The sequence below is a fragment of the Egretta garzetta genome, unplaced genomic scaffold (assembly GCF_000687185.1).
Source record: "Egretta garzetta isolate BGI_Z169 unplaced genomic scaffold, ASM68718v1 scaffold75, whole genome shotgun sequence".
Taxonomy (NCBI): domain Eukaryota; kingdom Metazoa; phylum Chordata; class Aves; order Pelecaniformes; family Ardeidae; genus Egretta; species Egretta garzetta.
The window spans coordinates 911,720-929,265 of NW_009259589.1; the positions used below are offsets into that span (position 1 = coordinate 911,720).

General features: G+C 48.9%; 1 protein-coding gene across 1 annotated transcript in view; it reads right to left on the reverse strand.

The window, feature by feature from the left end:
• Positions 1–17,546, reverse strand: part of SZT2 (SZT2 subunit of KICSTOR complex) — a 62,036-nt gene that overhangs the window by 32,563 nt on the left and 11,927 nt on the right. The window contains exons 10-28 of the mRNA XM_035893547.1: positions 14,893–15,124; positions 14,118–14,247; positions 12,695–12,837; positions 11,896–12,048; positions 11,429–11,543; positions 8,207–8,412; positions 7,583–7,807; positions 7,082–7,160; positions 6,621–6,718; positions 6,191–6,359; positions 5,579–5,693; positions 4,028–4,141; positions 3,331–3,531; positions 3,099–3,211; positions 2,457–2,598; positions 1,763–1,927; positions 860–1,064; positions 530–642; positions 1–63 (exon numbers count right to left, since the gene is read on the reverse strand). The exon at positions 1–63 is cut by the window's left edge and continues 178 nt beyond it. Coding sequence (XP_035749440.1) covers positions 1–63; positions 530–642; positions 860–1,064; positions 1,763–1,927; positions 2,457–2,598; positions 3,099–3,211; positions 3,331–3,531; positions 4,028–4,141; positions 5,579–5,693; positions 6,191–6,359; positions 6,621–6,718; positions 7,082–7,160; positions 7,583–7,807; positions 8,207–8,412; positions 11,429–11,543; positions 11,896–12,048; positions 12,695–12,837; positions 14,118–14,247; positions 14,893–15,124 — 2,781 coding nt within the window. The remainder of the gene's footprint in view (positions 64–529; positions 643–859; positions 1,065–1,762; positions 1,928–2,456; positions 2,599–3,098; positions 3,212–3,330; positions 3,532–4,027; positions 4,142–5,578; positions 5,694–6,190; positions 6,360–6,620; positions 6,719–7,081; positions 7,161–7,582; positions 7,808–8,206; positions 8,413–11,428; positions 11,544–11,895; positions 12,049–12,694; positions 12,838–14,117; positions 14,248–14,892; positions 15,125–17,546) is intronic.

The following is a 17,546-nucleotide window of genomic DNA, read 5'->3' on the forward strand; positions in this document are numbered from 1 at the left end:
CCATGGCTGTAAGTAGGTCCTGGGAGCTGATGCTGTGTGACTGCTGAAGGCTCTTGAACAGCCCTACAGATCAAACACAGTGCTTGAGTGCCCCATCACAAGGACGCAAGGCCATGGGAGTCAGGCAATAGCAACATACAGATTTTCACCACGTCCCAGCACAGAGTTGCAGTCAGTGCAGATGCTGGGAGGCAAGACTCAGCCAGGATGCCTAATGCTACACGTTAACCTCGGCTTGTGTCATGTCAGAGTGGCCTAGGGATCTGCCACCCTAAAGGAAAGAGGAAAAAGTCAAGGAAGGGATTGCTCTCCACAGCGCTGCACAGGTCCAGGAACAGCCTCTGCTAGGCCCATAGGGAATGCAGCAGAGGCATTTTTAAATTCCTCCTGGTGGGAGATCAGTCTCACAGCTCCTCCCTTTTCTCAGTGTAAGATCACCAGAAAAATGAGACACTGCTTTCTTAAAAGAAGACCCAGGGTCTAGCCCCAACCCCAGCGCTGTCTCAGCTCCCATCACGCCGCTCCTCACCTTTCACATAGCACTGGTGGGAATGCTCCTGCAGCAGCGTGCAGTAACTCACCAACTCCTTATGCTTGTGGTCTAGCCAAGCAGCAGCAGGAGGACGCTCCAGAGACTGGGACCTGGAAAAGAGGAGCCGCAGCCTTCAGCACCAACAAAGCACGTTTTAGACTATAAATAGCTCTGGTGACAGTAAATCAGGGCCCTAGGGCACGCACAGGCCATGACTGCAGTAAGGCAGAGAGGCCAAGTCAAGAGAATAAGGCAGGGCTAGAGCCAACCTCTTGTCAAAGAAGCTCTTCTGTTTCCCACCTAGGAATCAAGTGTGGTTGGTATTACCTGAAAAAGATGTCCCGGGGAGGACGGTGTGCCCGTGGGCTGACAAGCTGTTCCCGTAACAGCTCCAAAGAGCAGCTGTAGATGTAAATGGGACAGCGAAATCGGCGGCAGTCGCCCAGCTCAGATTGTGAGTTCTGGCGACAGAAGGAGATATGTACATCTCTCCGCGAGGGGCCACCCTGTTCTCCAGGGTCACGGCTCACTTCTGCAAAAGAAACAATCCTCAGGTAAAGGCCTTCAACGGGCTCCTCATTCCTGGTCTGACAGGTCACAGCCCTCACAGCACCACCCACAGGTAGGTATCAGTTTTACAAGCTTCTCACCACACTCAAACCTCAGGGGCCATTCTCCTCACCCAGCACCTAACCACTCAGCCCAGTGCTTTCACCACACTGATCCCCTTCTTGGTCAGCCGTGACTGTTCACCATCACCACCTTCTGCAGCAGCACAACCCTCCATCCTCATTGCAGGCCTGGCTGACTGCACCGGGGCTGTGCAATCAAATCCCTTATACCTCAAGACCTATGCTCTTCTCCCTAAGACAATGTGCTGCTGGTAGTGCCAGTCCGGATCATGACACAACACTCTCCAGCGCAGCCCAGTACTGCCATTCGTAGCAGCTTCTATCTACCTGCAACCTCCTTGCCCACAGGGAGCCAGCCTTGGGCCACGGGCACTCAGCTCGCATTACACTCCATCACCTCACCATGAACATCATGAATGCTGTCTGAGGCTTCACTGTGCCCCTTGTCCTGACTCTGACTCTACTGACTGCCAGGCAGGAGCTGACAGGCTGTAGCAGTCTGTTATTCCTCCTACCTCAATCTGTCCAACAGTGTGCTCAGGAATAGCAAGGATACTCATACTAATACTTTAGCAAGGTGCTGTCCTGAGGGAGGTACCATGGGCTGGTGTTATGCTGAGGGTAGGTAATGGCACTGCAGCATCCTCTTCTTCAGCCTCAGCCCTGACACTCTCTGCACAGACAGGTCCCAGGGTATCCTCTCCAGATCGACTCTCATCTTTTGGAGGTTTGTCCAACCCGCAAGCCATCAGCTTCTGTACATCTGGAAGAAAACAAAATAAAATCACCCTGTACAGTGAGAACAGTTTAATCCCTCCATCTACATTCCCAAGAGGGCAGATGTCTCTGCTACCTCTTTGTGAGTGGGAGTAGTTCCACAGAGTACTTCCAGCTGAGCCTAGCAACCTTCACCAGCAGCTCAGTGGAAGCCAGACCAGTGCCAATGCCCCGAAGTGGGGACCTGCCCAGACCATTCCATTAGCAGTCTCCTTACTCCGTTCATTAACAACCCTACTGCGAAAACAGTCCAATGATTGCAGCCAGCTAATGACTTGAAGCCACATCCCCTGCCTGCAAACACTATGTAGGCAGCACCACATCCAAGGAGAGAAAAGCAGGACATTCAGCACTTTGTACTACTCTATTCCTGGCCATATGGTGCAAAAAGACTGGGTCTAGACTCTGCTGTTCAATTTTCTCTCCATCCTATCAGAGCTGATTCTGCTTTTGCTGTTTTCCTGAGGAGGTGCTTGGGACTGCTACCTCCTCTCGCTCACAACAGACAGCCTCACCTGAGAAGGTGGCTGGCAGGAAGGTCAGGAACACATGCTGTGGGTTGACCAGCTTGGCATAACATCGCCATTGTGGAGGAAAGGGCCCCATCGTGTCACTCAGGGTCACATCATCCTCAGGGAGCTCTGCGTTGCCGAGGCTCTGATGGAAGAGCAGAAGCTGGATAAGCTCATAGCATATGGCACAGGCCTACCTTGAGGCAGGTAGCAATCACACAGAGCAAGTTCCTTGATGACTGCTGGTCAGCACAGTGCTAAAGTCACCTGGGCCACCCCCTGCACCATTCTCAGAGAAGCCTGGCTCCAGGAAACACAGCATACACAGTCAGAAGATGCTTAGCCAGCTTTGCTGGGGCCAGTTCTGACCTCCAGGCAGTGATTGCCCATGGTTTCTGAGCAAACTGTGGCACAGCGTCAGTGCTGCTGTAACAGGCTAGGCCCATGGTGAGTGCAAGTACCCACGCACCTACCAGATTCCTGTGTAACTTCAGCCACAGGCTACAGCTTAAACTGCTGCCAAGCATGAGGAAAACACCAGCCTTTCAATATGTTCTCAGCCCTTCTACTAACTCTCCTGCTCTTCAACAGCTGCTGCCTTGCTTTCAGAGGGAGCTCAGGAGAAGGACAGCAGTGTAACAGTACCTGCAGGGTACTTGTGGAGCCAGTCATATCCCTGGTGCCATTGCTGCCAACAAGATGATAGGATGCAGAAGCATCCTGCTGCTCCAGGGTCCCAGAGGCTTTCAGGGTTTCTTCTGTAATGAAGCACAGAGAAAACAACCTGAGAAACACCAGCTGAGGAAGAGACTTGAAAGCAAGCTTCCTGAAACACCCCAGGTCCCCATGCCACTGCTGCCATGCTCCTGGCCCTTACCTCTGATCACAGGGAGCGTGAAGGGGGGTTGATGACCATCACGATCCCGTTGCAGAACCTGCTCCATGAAAGCCACATGATCAGCATCAGCCATGGGGATTTCCCGGTCACTGAGGTCATGCTGCAGGCAGCCATGGAAGAGGTTTAGTAGCATTTCATTGGGCACAAACGAAGAGTCCTTGGTCACCTCCTCATTCTCTGCTCCAAAACAGAACCATGGCAGCTTCAGAGACAGCATCTCCACAGCCACCACCTGCCCAGGTTCCCAGGGGACAGCCCTTTGCAAAGTGACACTTGCACACAGCCAGGAGTTTCCCCCAGCACCTCTGCAAGGCTGACTTGGAGGGTGCTGAGGAAGCCCTGGAGTTCCAGCATCATTAGCCACCCTACACTGACTCAGTGCTACTGTAACTATTCTGGATATGTTTGGGGCTAAAGACAAGAAACCACCACCACAGAGCAACAGTCTAGGTTTGATGTTTTCAAAAGCCACTCTTCCAAAACTGTCATCCCAAGAAAGACAGCAATATACCTGGACAGCCCTGGGGCTGCAGAGATGGGAAGAACTGCACTAAGCTACTGAAAGAGGCACGGCAGCTCTCACATGCCTGCTGCCCAGGGAGACAAGCACACAGAGCAGGGTGCCCATAGCCATGGAGGGAGGACAAGAGGAGGCAGGTGGTGAAGAGGCACCTACCTTTAGTCAGCATTAGGAAGAACATTTCAACCTGTTGGCACCTGGGCAACAGCTTCATGAGGTTAAACTGGAATGGGATCTCATGCACTCGAAAACCAGCCCCCATGTCTGGATCTGCAACAAGAACTGTGAGTGTAGCATGCCCGTGGGCACCATATAGCCCTGCCTCCCAGGCTACCTCCACATGCACGGTGCCAGCCCTAAACACCGTTCAGGTAGCACAAGTGAAGGTACACAGCAACACTGCCCCAACTCCCTCTGCTTAGGAGGGCAGAGGGATGCAAAGAATGAATGTGGGGAAAGGGCAAAGGCTGCCAGAAGCTGCAGCAGGTTGTGAGCTACCTTCAGAGAGGTACTTCACTGTAAGTGTCCCCTGGGCTTTTTGCAACCTTCATACAAGGAGGCACAGAGAGCCACCACGAGGCCTTCACAGCTTGGGCCCAGAGCCGCCAGGGGACAAAACGCAAACATCAGTGTCTCAGGTAACACTGCTGGAGAGCAATGATGACACTGGGAGCCAGAGGCAGCCTTAATTACCAGTGTGGTTAGGGACAAGGACCCCCTGCTCTCAGGAGAGTTCTCCCATCTGGCAGGCTCCACACATCCCTGCAGGTGTTTCCTGTCCTCTTCCTCAGGAAGGAACCTCTGTCCTCCAGGCCCCGAGCTTTCCTGGCCCTCTCCCCCTCCCACAGGGCCAGTGATACAATCCAACTGGACTCCCTCAGGTCCTGCCCTCAGCCTTTGGGATGATCCTGGTTCCCTCAAACCCACCCAATATCTGCTGTGTTATTCACTGCAAGGCAAGCAAACAAAAGATCTAGGATGGAGTGAACTAGTGACAAGAAAGCAAAAATAGTGACATTCTGTAACAGATTTCCTGACAAGGGTGAACACCTCCCCATACTTCTGGAGTTCTCAGTAAACTATGTTAATTATGTCAGATCAAATACACAATCCTATCCTGAAGGAAGAGGACAGACCAGACCTCATAAGGTCCCCTTCCCTACCTTTGTGGGCTAATGGAGCATTCACAGAGGGTCCAGAAATGAACAGGACCACCAGAAAGCAAGCATCTCACAAACTGCTCTGGAAACTGTGTCTTGTAACTGAGAACAGAGGAGCTATTCCTTCACATCATTTACAACCTCTGTACAACTATCTGCCCAGGCATACCCTGCCCAACACTGTATAGTTGAGCTCATCTTCCATTCACTCCAGGAGTCAGCCTCTCTCACAGAATTACAGAATGGCTGCGATTGGAAAGGACCTCTGCAGGTCATCTGGCCCACCCCCCCTGCTCAAGCAGGGTCATCTAATCTCCTCTCCAGCCTTGGCAGAAAGCCTCAGTGCTTTTTTGGCCTTCCCAGGATGAAGCCATTTCTCTGGTTGCTTAGCACAAGTGCAACAAAGTGACCCACAGCCATCAAAGTCTAGAAAGTCGTTGTCAAAATATCTGTTCACCATCCAGAAACCTCTAACAGGCCCTGAGACATTCAGGGCCTAGCTGCCCCTGATCTATCAAACCTGCTAGGACGTAGACGCTGGACTCACCTTCAGTAGCTTTGGTGTCTGAAGGAGGGCAGACCCACTCCTTGTTCTGGCACAACTGGCTGATGTACTCAAAGGTCAGCATGGTGGCAATGCACGCAAGGTCCCGGGGATAGAGCTGCAATAAGCAGTCAAGGCTCAGCTGTATGCAGCAGAATTATTACCCCAAAATGCAGAAGAAAACAGCCTAAAAGCAAGGAGAGGAAAAACCCATAATCCCATCCCCTGACTTGCCCTATTCTCACACATTGCTCCCTCCTTCTCCACCAGCCCTTTAGCTTCTTTTTGCCTTGTTCAGGAGGTTCATCAGCAGTACTGCCTGCAATCCCTGCTCTGGTCCAGCTTCCTCACCTCCAATGGAATGGCTCTTGACAAAGTAATTTGTATTTTCCCACCTATCCCAGAGCAGCATTGCATCCATTGCCTTGCAATCCAGAAACCTTTTCTGTCCAGTAGCCTAGTTCCTCTTCTAGAAAAATCTCAGACTCTTTTGTTAACAGCATTCCCATATCTTCTGTCCCTCAATAATTCACCTGCAGTGTTGCGGTGCACTTGCAATAAACCCTTCTCCCTCCACAAAAGAGCCCATGCCCCCCTACCCCTTCAGGGACTCACCGCTTTAGGTATTTTCTGGTAGGGCAAGCCATGGAGGTGCTTCCAATTCTCAGCAGTACTGTGGACATGGCCACTCTGTGGCTCTACCCAGCACTCAGTGACCAGGTTCAGTTCTGTGTCCACCTCAATGGCCTCTACCTCCGTATCATTGTCATCATCTGTGGAAAAGCTGGAGGAAAGACATAAGGCAAGTCCTGTGAGATGGCACAAAGCCAGCAGCCCATTGCAGCTCCTCCCAGAGCTGAGAGAGCAGCCACACAAACCCTAGGTTTGCAGGCAAAGCCCCAGCTAGCTGGTGATCAATCCACAACAGCTAGTTGTCTGTACCAGATGATGGAGGACTCCCTCCTTCCCACACTGCCTGCAAAGTACAAGTCTGGAGCCATGACTCCGCTTCCAGTCTTCCCTGGGAGCAGCGCAACAGCCTCACCTGTCCTTGGTGGAGGTGGAGTGGGGTGGGAAAAGGATGTATTGGACGACACAGGTGTGCTTCTCCCTGTCACTGCTGCTCTCACTTGAGCCATCAATCTGGAGGGGAGACACTGCGTGAGCCTGGCCAGCAGCAACAGCCCACACCTACCGGCACCCCCCTACACAACACAACCCCATCACCCAGCTCCACCAGCAGTGGTGGTGAGAGGGGGCCCGTCCCAGCCCCAAGAACTCCTCCAGCACAGCATGTCCCTACCAGCAAAGCAGCTCTCTAACTGCAGATGAAGACAGGAAAATGCCCAACCCACAAGCTGCTTTACTTCAAGGGAGGAGGCAGGTCTCCCTGTACAAGTCAAGGGTGTGTGCTAGAAGCAGGCGGGAAATCCCATCACAGGAAGGTGAATCCACCTCAGAAGAAGCAATGAAAGATTGTGTCCCTACTGCAGCACCCAGGCTCACCTGTATGGGCAGCTCCAACACCATGTTGATAATTCCATCCCCGCTGGATGCGAAGTGGAAACCCTCTGACAGACGAACCCTGGCAACAGAGAGGCAGTCAGACATGAAGGACTTCTCTACCCATACTGCAAGCCTTAAATACAAGAATGACTGCACCCTTCAGCCCATAACACCTTCCTTCCCAAGACAGGGAGCTACACACAGAGAATGGGGAGATGTGACGCTTTGCACAGGACAGCCTGTGTGAAGATCAGCATAGTCCAGGCACAGTAACACATCTTGCCCTTTTGTATGTTTTCCAGGATTCTCCTTTTCCTCAACTGCAGCTGCAGAACTGGGTAAAGCACTGGCCCAAGTACCTCTAGAAGTTGTGTACAGGACCAAAACCCTGCGCGCAGCAGCTTCAACTGTTACCTGTAATAAGGCCTCAGATCCTCCCTGCTTTCTCTGCGTCCCCAGGACTAGCTGGAGAAAGCACCCCTGTTCAGGTGTGCAACTTACTCTGTAAGTGTGGAAAGGAGCTGGGCTACAGCGGTGATTGGCACAGCCGGTGCCAGCCCTGACTGAACACTCCAGATCCAACGCTGGTGATAGAAGTAGCGGGACAGCGAGGCCAGGGTGGAAGAGGCAGTACGATTGGCCACCATAGTGAGTGGGCCAGACACTGGGGGATGCTCCAGGTTGAGAATGAAGGGGGCTCGGTAGTCAGAAGGCAGCTTCTCATACCTAGGAGAGAGCAGAAGTGTGGCTCGCTGAAGTGGAAAGAATGTTTTTCTCAGGGCTAGAGCTGTCTGGATTCACAGCCCACTGGCTGGGCCCAGGACAGAGCCCTCCAGCAGCAGAACATGGCTAGCCCAGCAGAGGATACTGCTCAGACAGCAGTAAGTAAATTTACTTCTGCATCATATTAGTTAGGAGTAACAAATCCAGCAAGGCTCCCTGCTGCAAGTCACAGCCCTCAAAGACTACAGCTGCCATTCCCAGGCACACAACCCAAACCCACCCCAACAAGCACCAGCTTCACAGCACTCTCATCCTGCAGCTCCAGCACCACCCACAGAACCTCCTCTCTCCCACTTCCCAGGGCAAGGAGGCTATGCTGATGGCCTGGATCTCCATCACTACCTGATGAGTAGCTTCTCCAACGGTTTGTGCAGCACAACAAGGCAGGGTCTGTCTGAGAGGGCTGACTGGGCCCCAGCCACAGGTGGAGACTTGGAGGGAGAATTACTGCCAAACATTTTCCTCTTTGCTTTTGGAGTTGCCTCCTTACTCTGGACCCTGTGGGGAAAGCGCAGCTGCAAGATTCGGTCCCGCAACTCCTCCACTATCTGTCATGGCAAAAGCAAAAGGTAAATGTGACCACCTTTGTCTGGAGACATAAGCTACTCAAAATAAGCTTCCAGAACAAGAGCCTGGCTAAAAGGAATAGAACACTCGTTGAATATACAGATGAGCAGGAGTTAAAGGACATTTTACTTCTGAGACAAGACCAAGATTGAGATGACACAGGGCTCTTAGGTCCACATTTTAACAACTAGAAATATTTTTAAAAGCCAAAGAAGGTCCAAAAAACCCCAAAGATGATTTCAAAGCTGAAGAAATCGCCTTCCGTAACTCTGATGAAAAACAAATTAATTGCATGCCAGCTCCTCCACAGAAGCAGTCTGAGTACCCACCCTCATTCCTCCCCTCCTCCTCCCCTCAACAGCCTACAGTAAATGTACATGAGTACATATAAGACAGAACCAGACTGTTCCCACAGCTGATGTGGTCCCCCACTATCATGTTCACATGTCAGACCTTTACGGTAAAAAGTTTCAGGAGCTTAGGTTATTTTTTAGGTTAATTTTTTCCAAGGTATTTTCAAAACAACCTCCTGATTACTCTTTGTAGCTTTTAGCAGCTCTGAGTATGGTTAACAACTAGAAATATTTTTAAAAGCCAAAGAAAGGTCCAAAAAACCCCAAAGATGATTTCAAAGCTGAAGAAATCGCCTTCCGTAACTCTGATGAAAAACAAATTAATTGCATGCCAGCTCCTCCACAGAAGCAGTCTGAGTACCCACCCTCATTCCTCCCCTCCTCCTCCCCTCAACAGCCTACAGTAAATGTACATGAGTACATATAAGACAGAACCAGACTGTTCCCACAGCTGATGTGGTCCCCCACTATCATGTTCACATGTCAGACCTTTACGGTAAAAAGTTTCAGGAGCTTAGGTTATTTTTTAGGTTAATTTTTTCCAAGGTATTTTCAAAACAACCTCCTGATTACTCTTTGTAGCTTTTAGCAGCTCTGAGTATGGTTCTACCCACACCAGCATCTGATCTGCACAATGCCCCAGTGTTTTCTTTGAAATTTTCATGGTTAGGTTTCTTTTCATAATACTTATTCAACTCATTTTAATTTCCATTACCATTGTAGGCAAACAGGAGAACAGCAGCTCTCCATCTCCCTCCTCAACACTAATTATTTCAGCAGCTTTCCCCATCATTATTCATGGAAAGGAGTGTCCCCAAACCCAATCGTTAAGCAGAGCTCTTGTCTGTACTACAGTGTCACTTGGGTCCCCTTCCTGGTTTCATACTGGTAATGCAAAGAATTGCTTATGGTGTTTAAGCTCCTAAATCCAAGGTGCACTATTTTGCAGTTATCAGTTCACCATCATGCTCATGTTCACCAGTCACCATCATGCTGCTTAGGTGTCCACAAAGCACATAGGTTGAAAGGGCAGAGAAAAATCAAATAGCTTTGTGCCACCTGCAGATTTTCCCAGCTCACTAACTCCTACCTATCCACAGATGAGTTCCCTACCCTTTGACTAGTAAGAACATTGGGAAAACAACAAACAGCTTCTGCTTCGATGAGAACAGAGCACTTTTTCAATTTCCTTGCCTTGTTCCCTAAGATGGTTTCTATTTTGTGACACCCCATTCCTACTCCAGTTCTGCAGTTGTGCCCTATATGGAGTATCACCAAAAGCTTTCTGAAAGTCAGACTCCACCAGGTGCTTTCCTTCCCTCAAACATTGGAAATTTGAATAGCTCAACACAAAAACCCCTTTCCCTTAAACAAGGCAGGCTGCCTTGTTCTACTGCCATCTTCCACACTGGGTAGTGAATCAGCCTTATGGCAGCTAAAAAAACAAAAAAGCTCTCAAAGAAAAGAAGAAAAAGATTGTGCATGATACAATTTATGATCTACACACAGCTCCTGATGCAATGATCTGGAGCTCGCCCAGTGCTGCAGGGTATGGTGCCTGTCTCACACCTTCTTCGTGAGACAGGTATTAGCTTACACCTGCCAGAGGGAACTCCTTCGTAAAGGCTGTCACTTGGCATTACCAGCCCACGCGCTGGCCCAGCAACCAGTGCCCAAAGCCTGGATCCCCTAAAGACATGAAAGGGCAGATCCTCCAGAGGCCTGAGCATTTAGTGTTATCTGGTTCATCATCTCAGAAAGAGATGGTCCTTCCCATGTTTATCAGCTTCTCCTCAGACTAATCTAACACTAAAGCTAAGTGAGACAAAGGAAAGATTTCTTTCATGAAGACAAAATATCAAGGTTTAATGATAAACCTCTCGTTTATAACAAAAGGTTCACACAGCTTAATAGCAGGACACCTTTCCCATACTTACTGTTTTACCTAGGAACACCTAGACTTGTCTCAGCCATTAGAGCTGACGAAACAGTCCACACAGTAACCTTGCCTCCTGCACCTGACCAGGGCAGCCCATTTCTTTTGATACAAAGGGGTTATTAAAAGTCTATCTAGCAGCCTTGCATCTCTTGAAAACATTTTCTGGGTATTACATCTTTTTCTCTCCCTGTACTGCTCATGTGGGGCATTGTTCGCACTTTAACTCTAACTCCTCCTTGCCCAACTGATACAACATACACATGCAATTCACCACCTACTGAAGCAGATAGCCTAGGGAACGTGTAGTACATCCATCACAGAGGTCTTCACAGATGAGTCAGACAAGTATCTGCTGTTCCTGACAGACAGTATTGATTGTGCTTTGGTCACAAAGATAGACTAGATAACCTTTGAGTCATTTCAAGCCCCACAGTTGAATTAAGCAGTGGGAAAAACATTCATGTGACCAGCTATTCTATTGATCTTCGAGTCTTTGGGTTTAGGTCTTTCATAGACTTAACACAGAAAGCTTTGTCCCAACTGTCCTTTTCTGTTACAGTGAATTCACACCCATCTAAGCCTTAACATAGTAGTTAGTTATTAGAGGACACCTGCCCACAGTACCGCCTGTGATCTACCCACCAGTTCCACATCCAGAACTTCTTGCTCTGCTCCAACCCCAGGAAGCAGCCAGCCAGCTCTCACCTTGTTCCTGGCCTGTGCAGGTGTGCCAATGGGGAACCCCAGACGGAGAACCATGCAGGGAGCTTTGGAGATAATCCGTACCACATAAAACGAGGAAGGTGTGGGATCCTCAGAGCTAGGGAGGAGGGATTGAGACAGGGATGAAATAGCATGGAGCTTGCTGCTCTGTCATGTCAGACCAAGTGGAGGCCTGCTCCGCAGAGCTCAACAGCCCACACAGCTTGGCAGCAGCACACGTCAGTTCTGCCATGCAGAAACCCCCCAGCTGGCTTCTCTCTCCCTCTGGGCTGCGCCTGGAACGCAGCGGCAGCAGTTCAGAATACGCAGGGTTTCGTACCCGCTTGTCTTGCTGTCATCCCCTCCTCTAGACATGGGCTTCTGGCCCATCACAGAGTACTGGTCTAACTGGATCTTTGGTCTGGCCATATGCCCGATTCCCCACATGGGACTGCTTCGGAGCCACTCACCCGTGTATCAGTTTGACATAGGAGTAGCCCTCCACCAGCACGAAGCTGCTCCAGTCCCGCAGCAAGGAGGTGAGTGCTGAGTGAGAGATGCGGCACTGGATGGTGCTGTAGCGGCCATTGTTGCCTGGCGTGTGCAGGTGCTTGGGCACAGGCCTGCAGGGTGTGACAGAAAATCATTTTAGACCCACAGTTTCCCTTCTTCCCCCAAAGCCCTAAGAGACTTTGCTATATGCATTCCAACTCATCCTCCAACGGGTACATCAGCCTTATTCCTTCGCAGTAGCCAATACCCAAGCACCTCCCCTACCTGTGCCTGTTGGCGAGAGCCACATTCCCTGAGAGCACAGGGATCCTGCTCTCCACCTTGCAGAGAGCACACCTTTGTATCGTTTCTATCTCCTTCCATGCAATTATTCACAAAACTCTGCAACTAGGAGCAGCCTCAGGAAAGCAATGCTTTTTGGGAAGATGTTTTCCAGCCAAACAAAAACATGTGGGATAGCTCCAACTGGATGGTCCACACCCCCTGCAATCAGGAAATCCAAACCCAGGAGCAACTTGGGAAACAATTTATGCTCCTGAGAACAGCCCCCCTCTTGACAAAGATGACTTCCCAACCCACAGTCCCTCTCAGATAAATGAGCCTTCACCATCCACCAGGTTCCACTAGCGAGGCCCTTCCCTTGGCCACAGGCACCCACAAGACAGCTGCAGCTCTGCAACTGGACTGAACTGGACGCCCTGCTTTCCCAGGCTGGCCCACACCATGCATGTGAGCTCAGTCCTGCCAGTTACATACGTGTCATGCTCCAGAAGGAGGACTATACGATGCATGTGCAGCCACCTCTGCCAGAAGTTGGCATCCATGGAAAGGATAGGCTTCCAGTAGGAGGCAAACTGGGAATGGCTCGAGTCAGACCCACTGTGCTGCAGGGATAGCACCTGAGAAAACAGCAGGGCAATATTCAGCAAGAAACTGTCTGGTTCCATCCAGAGAGAGCATGAATTTCCCTAGCAGCTGAGCTGTGTAGGCCTAGAAGGCTAGAAACATCCCTGGCTTTCGGTAACTGCCTCTCAGCAGAATAACTAAGTGCGTTCGCATTGAAACAGGCAGTACAATGTAAGCAAAAATAAATTAGGTTCCTGAAATGTCAAGTTAATTAGGAATGTAACTACTTAGCATCAAGTAAATCAACCATGGAAAAGATGGCATATGTAATGGTGTGCTTTCTGATTGAGAGGGGGATATATGGCTTGCATCAGCAGAGCAATTAAACACTTGAGATAACTCTCTGAGAGTGCTCATGCAAATAGGGTACCAGCAAGGGGTGGCATTGGGCAACTCTAACACGTTTGTATGGTAACACTGTGATTCCACCAACTATAGCAACTCTGCTGACACAGAAATAAAGTGGTGGTTAGCCATAAGATGGGACGCTCCAGATATACTGTGGGATACCTAACCCTACATTGTGAAAATTTACTAGGCAAGCCCAAAGAAGCAAAGGGCTTAAGCAATAAAATTAAAGGGATAGTTCTCTTAAAGTAAAGCTCCCCTAGCTTTGATATCTGCTAGTCATCTACCAATGCCAAGGACACTGCTAGCAGGGAAGAGATATGCTAGCACTTCTGCTCAGTGAGCTTCAATGAGTTTGAATTTTGTAATGGAAACTACTAGCTCATATTCTGTTTAGTTTCTGCTGTGCGGATAACAAGTATCTCTCTTGCACCTTCCACATGAGTGCTCAGAGCAACAAGCCTATTAAACAACAACTATTCAGCACATCCTGTATCTTCACCTGATAGTGCTGAGCTACATCACCAGGGCATAAGACTGCCAGCAGCAACTCCACACATATGATGTATCTACTGAAAAAGGATGGCAAAAATGAGTGTGTCAGCCTCCCCATCAGTCTTACACATCACATCACTACAGGAGAAGGCTTCACAGCACATTTAGGGTACTTGCTGTGGGGCTTAGAGGTGTAGCTGTAGCAATAAAGACACAGGGTGATGCCTCAGAGAGGAAGAAGTATGGGATGTTCACAGGCACTGCACTGCACATGAATTCTGTTACTGAGCAGGACAAAGAGCAAGAGACGAAGCCCGAGAATTACAGAAGGTCTTGATTGCCTGTTGGGACTCAGCATCCCCTGGTGCAAGACAGTATAGGCAGGAGGGACAACCTATCCCATATTAAATGGAAGAGAGAGGGAACATACCGGAGTGGTAGAGCCTGGGGGGATGTAGAAGAGGGGCACCCCATTCTTGGTGCTCTCAGGAATGGTGAAGTGTTCTGGGACTGTGTCAAAAGACTGCAGATGAACCAACATCTGATCTGTCTGGTTGATGCTGAAAGAGAAGCAGCAGTTAGCCACAAAAGCCCACATTCTCCCTCTTGCTGCCCCAGTCAGCCCAGTGCCTGCACACACAGCACTCCCTGTGTATTGGGAGCCCATTGGCACCAACATAGCTTTCTAGGGCAATGCTGGGATTCAATGCCTGATTGCAAAGAGCACGTTAAGGGAATTCAAGAGTAACAGCCTAATATGTAAGGAGGATGATCAGAGTTAGGAATGAAGTGCTAGAAGAGGAATCTGCCAGATAACAGGGAATAACGGTCACCTGGCCAGGAAATGGTTTTAACCCACAGGCCCTTCAGGCCTAGAGACATGAGGTGTTGCTCCTAGTGCGACCACACAGCACAGCTGCACGCCACCTCCATGGGATGGCAGTCAGAGTTAAGGTTTGCAGCACAGGATCACGACACAGGGGCAGCAATACCTTCACCGTGAAGTAATCCTACAGACTAGGGCACAGGCCAGTTCAAGTCAGCTAGACGGCAAGCTTGTTGCCAGTCATGCCTCTTCCTCAGAGCACATTCCCTTGGGACCCTGGGTTGGGATGGCCACATGCATAACCCATGCCCCAGTGTGCCAAGAAGGAATTTCTTGGTTACATCGGACACTGGGAACTGCTGGGGATGGTCCGGCTCACCTCTGCAAGGTGTTCCAGAAGCGCCGGATGACTGTAGTACGGTACAGACTGGTGATAGGCTTCCTCATGGTGCAACTGATGTCATGCAAGATGTCATAGCTTCCTTCCATCGTCACCTCCACCCAAGTGCTGCGCTTTGATGGGTCCAGGGGCCAGGGTGTCACAGCTAAGTACTCTATCCTCATGTTATGCTTCCAAAGCAGCACTAGTTTCACCTCCAGCTGAGACCCGCCTGCATGGGAGCAGAGGAATAAGTTCAAGTGCTTGTTTGGTACACATCTGAGCTTCATCTCTGACCAGGGACTTGCAAGTAACGTGAGATTGTTTGATCGCTATGAGGAGGACAAAGTAACCTAACAACTGTTTGCTGGAACTGAAGCTATTCTCTTTCCTCCCCAATAGAGGGAGGCTTTGCTTACACAGTAGCATTTGGTGAACATTTCTTTAAATGCACATGCTGTATCTAACCTAGAGAAGGCAACTGAAACTTGGAGGAGGTACTGACATTTGCAGTGGGCTCTCTTCTTCACAGCCTCATCTTTGTTTCCAAGAAAACTGTTACTTTGCACAGATGAGCAGGGCCTTTAAGCTATAAAGTTTTCTCAACTGCACTCTGCAGAGATAATCTATCCCATGGCAGAAACATGGATGTTTGGACATGGTGGGCTCAAATCATAAACAACATGGAAGGTGAGGCTCAATTCTTTAATGAAACTCAATGTTCTTCCTGCACAGACAGTATTTCATGCAATCTAGAAGTTCAAGCATCAAAAGCTTCTCACCATGTTTACCCTCTTCTCCTGAAGTTAAGAATGAATATTCACCCATTCTTCAAACTGTACATGTTTACCTTCTTTAAGCAGGCCATTGCCTCTCTAGCAAGATTAACACAAACACCTGACAGCAAGCCTCACTGAGCCAGAAGAGCAGGCAACTGTCACACTCCTGCTGACTGTGCATGTGTATTTGTACCAAAACAACCCAGGGAAACACATGACTTTATCACGGTGCCATGCTGCTGTTTCAACTGCTCAATCATCTGTTCTGATGTCCAGCCTGCTCTATAGTTTGCCGGACTTGCAGCATTTGTGAGATAAGTGATTGGATGTGCTGGAAACCGTCCGAACAGGTCATCAGCCCGGATCCTATGTTTTCTGCAGAGTTGCATTTGCTGCTGTCATCGGCACATCATGCCATCCCCGTCACAGGCTGATAACACTCCATTTTAAAAGCCATCTTGCTTTTTGCTCCCATGGTCCCTGCTGGGAGGCTTCCTCAGAGTACTCTTCCCCCATCAATGTTTAGAAGAAACCTTCCAGAGTACGTGCCAAATTCATGCTTGGGTGTTCTTTTGATTAAATTATTTTTGTTCTGAGAAGCTTCATTTCCATAACATTGACAAGGAGTGGCACTAGGGGAAGAAATCCTTACCCAGTTTCAGCTGTTACTGTGCAGGTTAAAACAAGCCATGGTCATCAGCCTGTGACAGGATATCCATTCTCCTTAACAGTCCCAGACATTCCTGCACCTCAAGAATTCATCTTTCCTGAACAAAGATGATCAAAGGTGTATACTGTATTTCATCTGAGGGATTACTAGGGTTTTATTTAAGGTCACTAATATTTTCCACAATGGGTGCTTTGCATTACTATAAATGCATTTGCCAGGGTTGTACCATCTGTTGTTTCTGTATAAAGATTGTCTAACTTATCAGAGAGACTAGACAAGAATTTATAAATTTGTCTCTTTCCATTTCATACTGTCACCTCACTCCTTGCTTTAGTGCTCATGCACTGCTTTCTGCACAGTATCTTGGTTCTCATAACAAAGCCTTTCTACTCCATCAACAGCAACTGTGATAAGTAAATTCCTACATTTTTTGCCTAGATCATTAATGAAAATATTTCCTACTTCCACCTGTGTTTCCATTAGTCACCCTGGCTTCACTCCTACGATCCAACACAAGCAAAATTAAAACCACAGGCAAAATATTTGCTTAGTTTGAAGTCATACCTAGATGAATCTTTAGTTTGTTCTTACTGCAAAGCAATCTATTTCTGGTTCTTGACTTTATAGCTAATAAAAGTTTTTACTGCTTTAATTACTTTCATAAAGTCCAGCTCCGGTTTTCAGAAAACTCACTTTGTCTTTCCAATTCCTGACACTGAGAACAGCCATGCTCACTGGACAGCTTGTGCCCATCCATTTTTAGTGCTGGGCTGATTCAGAGAGGAAGATGAGGTTTTGAAAAACGTCCTCCAAGCTCTCCTCAACACATAGCAATACAAAATGATCACTGAGAATTTTTTGTTTTGTTTTGTTATAGAGGGCAACCCTCTGACATTGTCCCAGAAACAAACAGGAGAGGAGCTGAGCTCCATTACATACCATGGCCCCACAGCCTCTCAGGTACAGCTTCTCTTCCATACCTTCCAATCCTCCCCCTTTCGCAAGCATTTCTGCATTCCTAACTAACCATAGTAGCCTTCTAAATGCCTAAGTATCTAAAATCATATAGTGAGGGTAACCAGAGCACTTACAAACATCAAACAAGCTCCCCAGGCAACTCTGAGCACAAAGCTAGCTATTTATTCTATTTTGCCTTTGGCAAAGTGAAGCAGAAAAGTGACAGTGTCAAAGTCCACAACTGCACT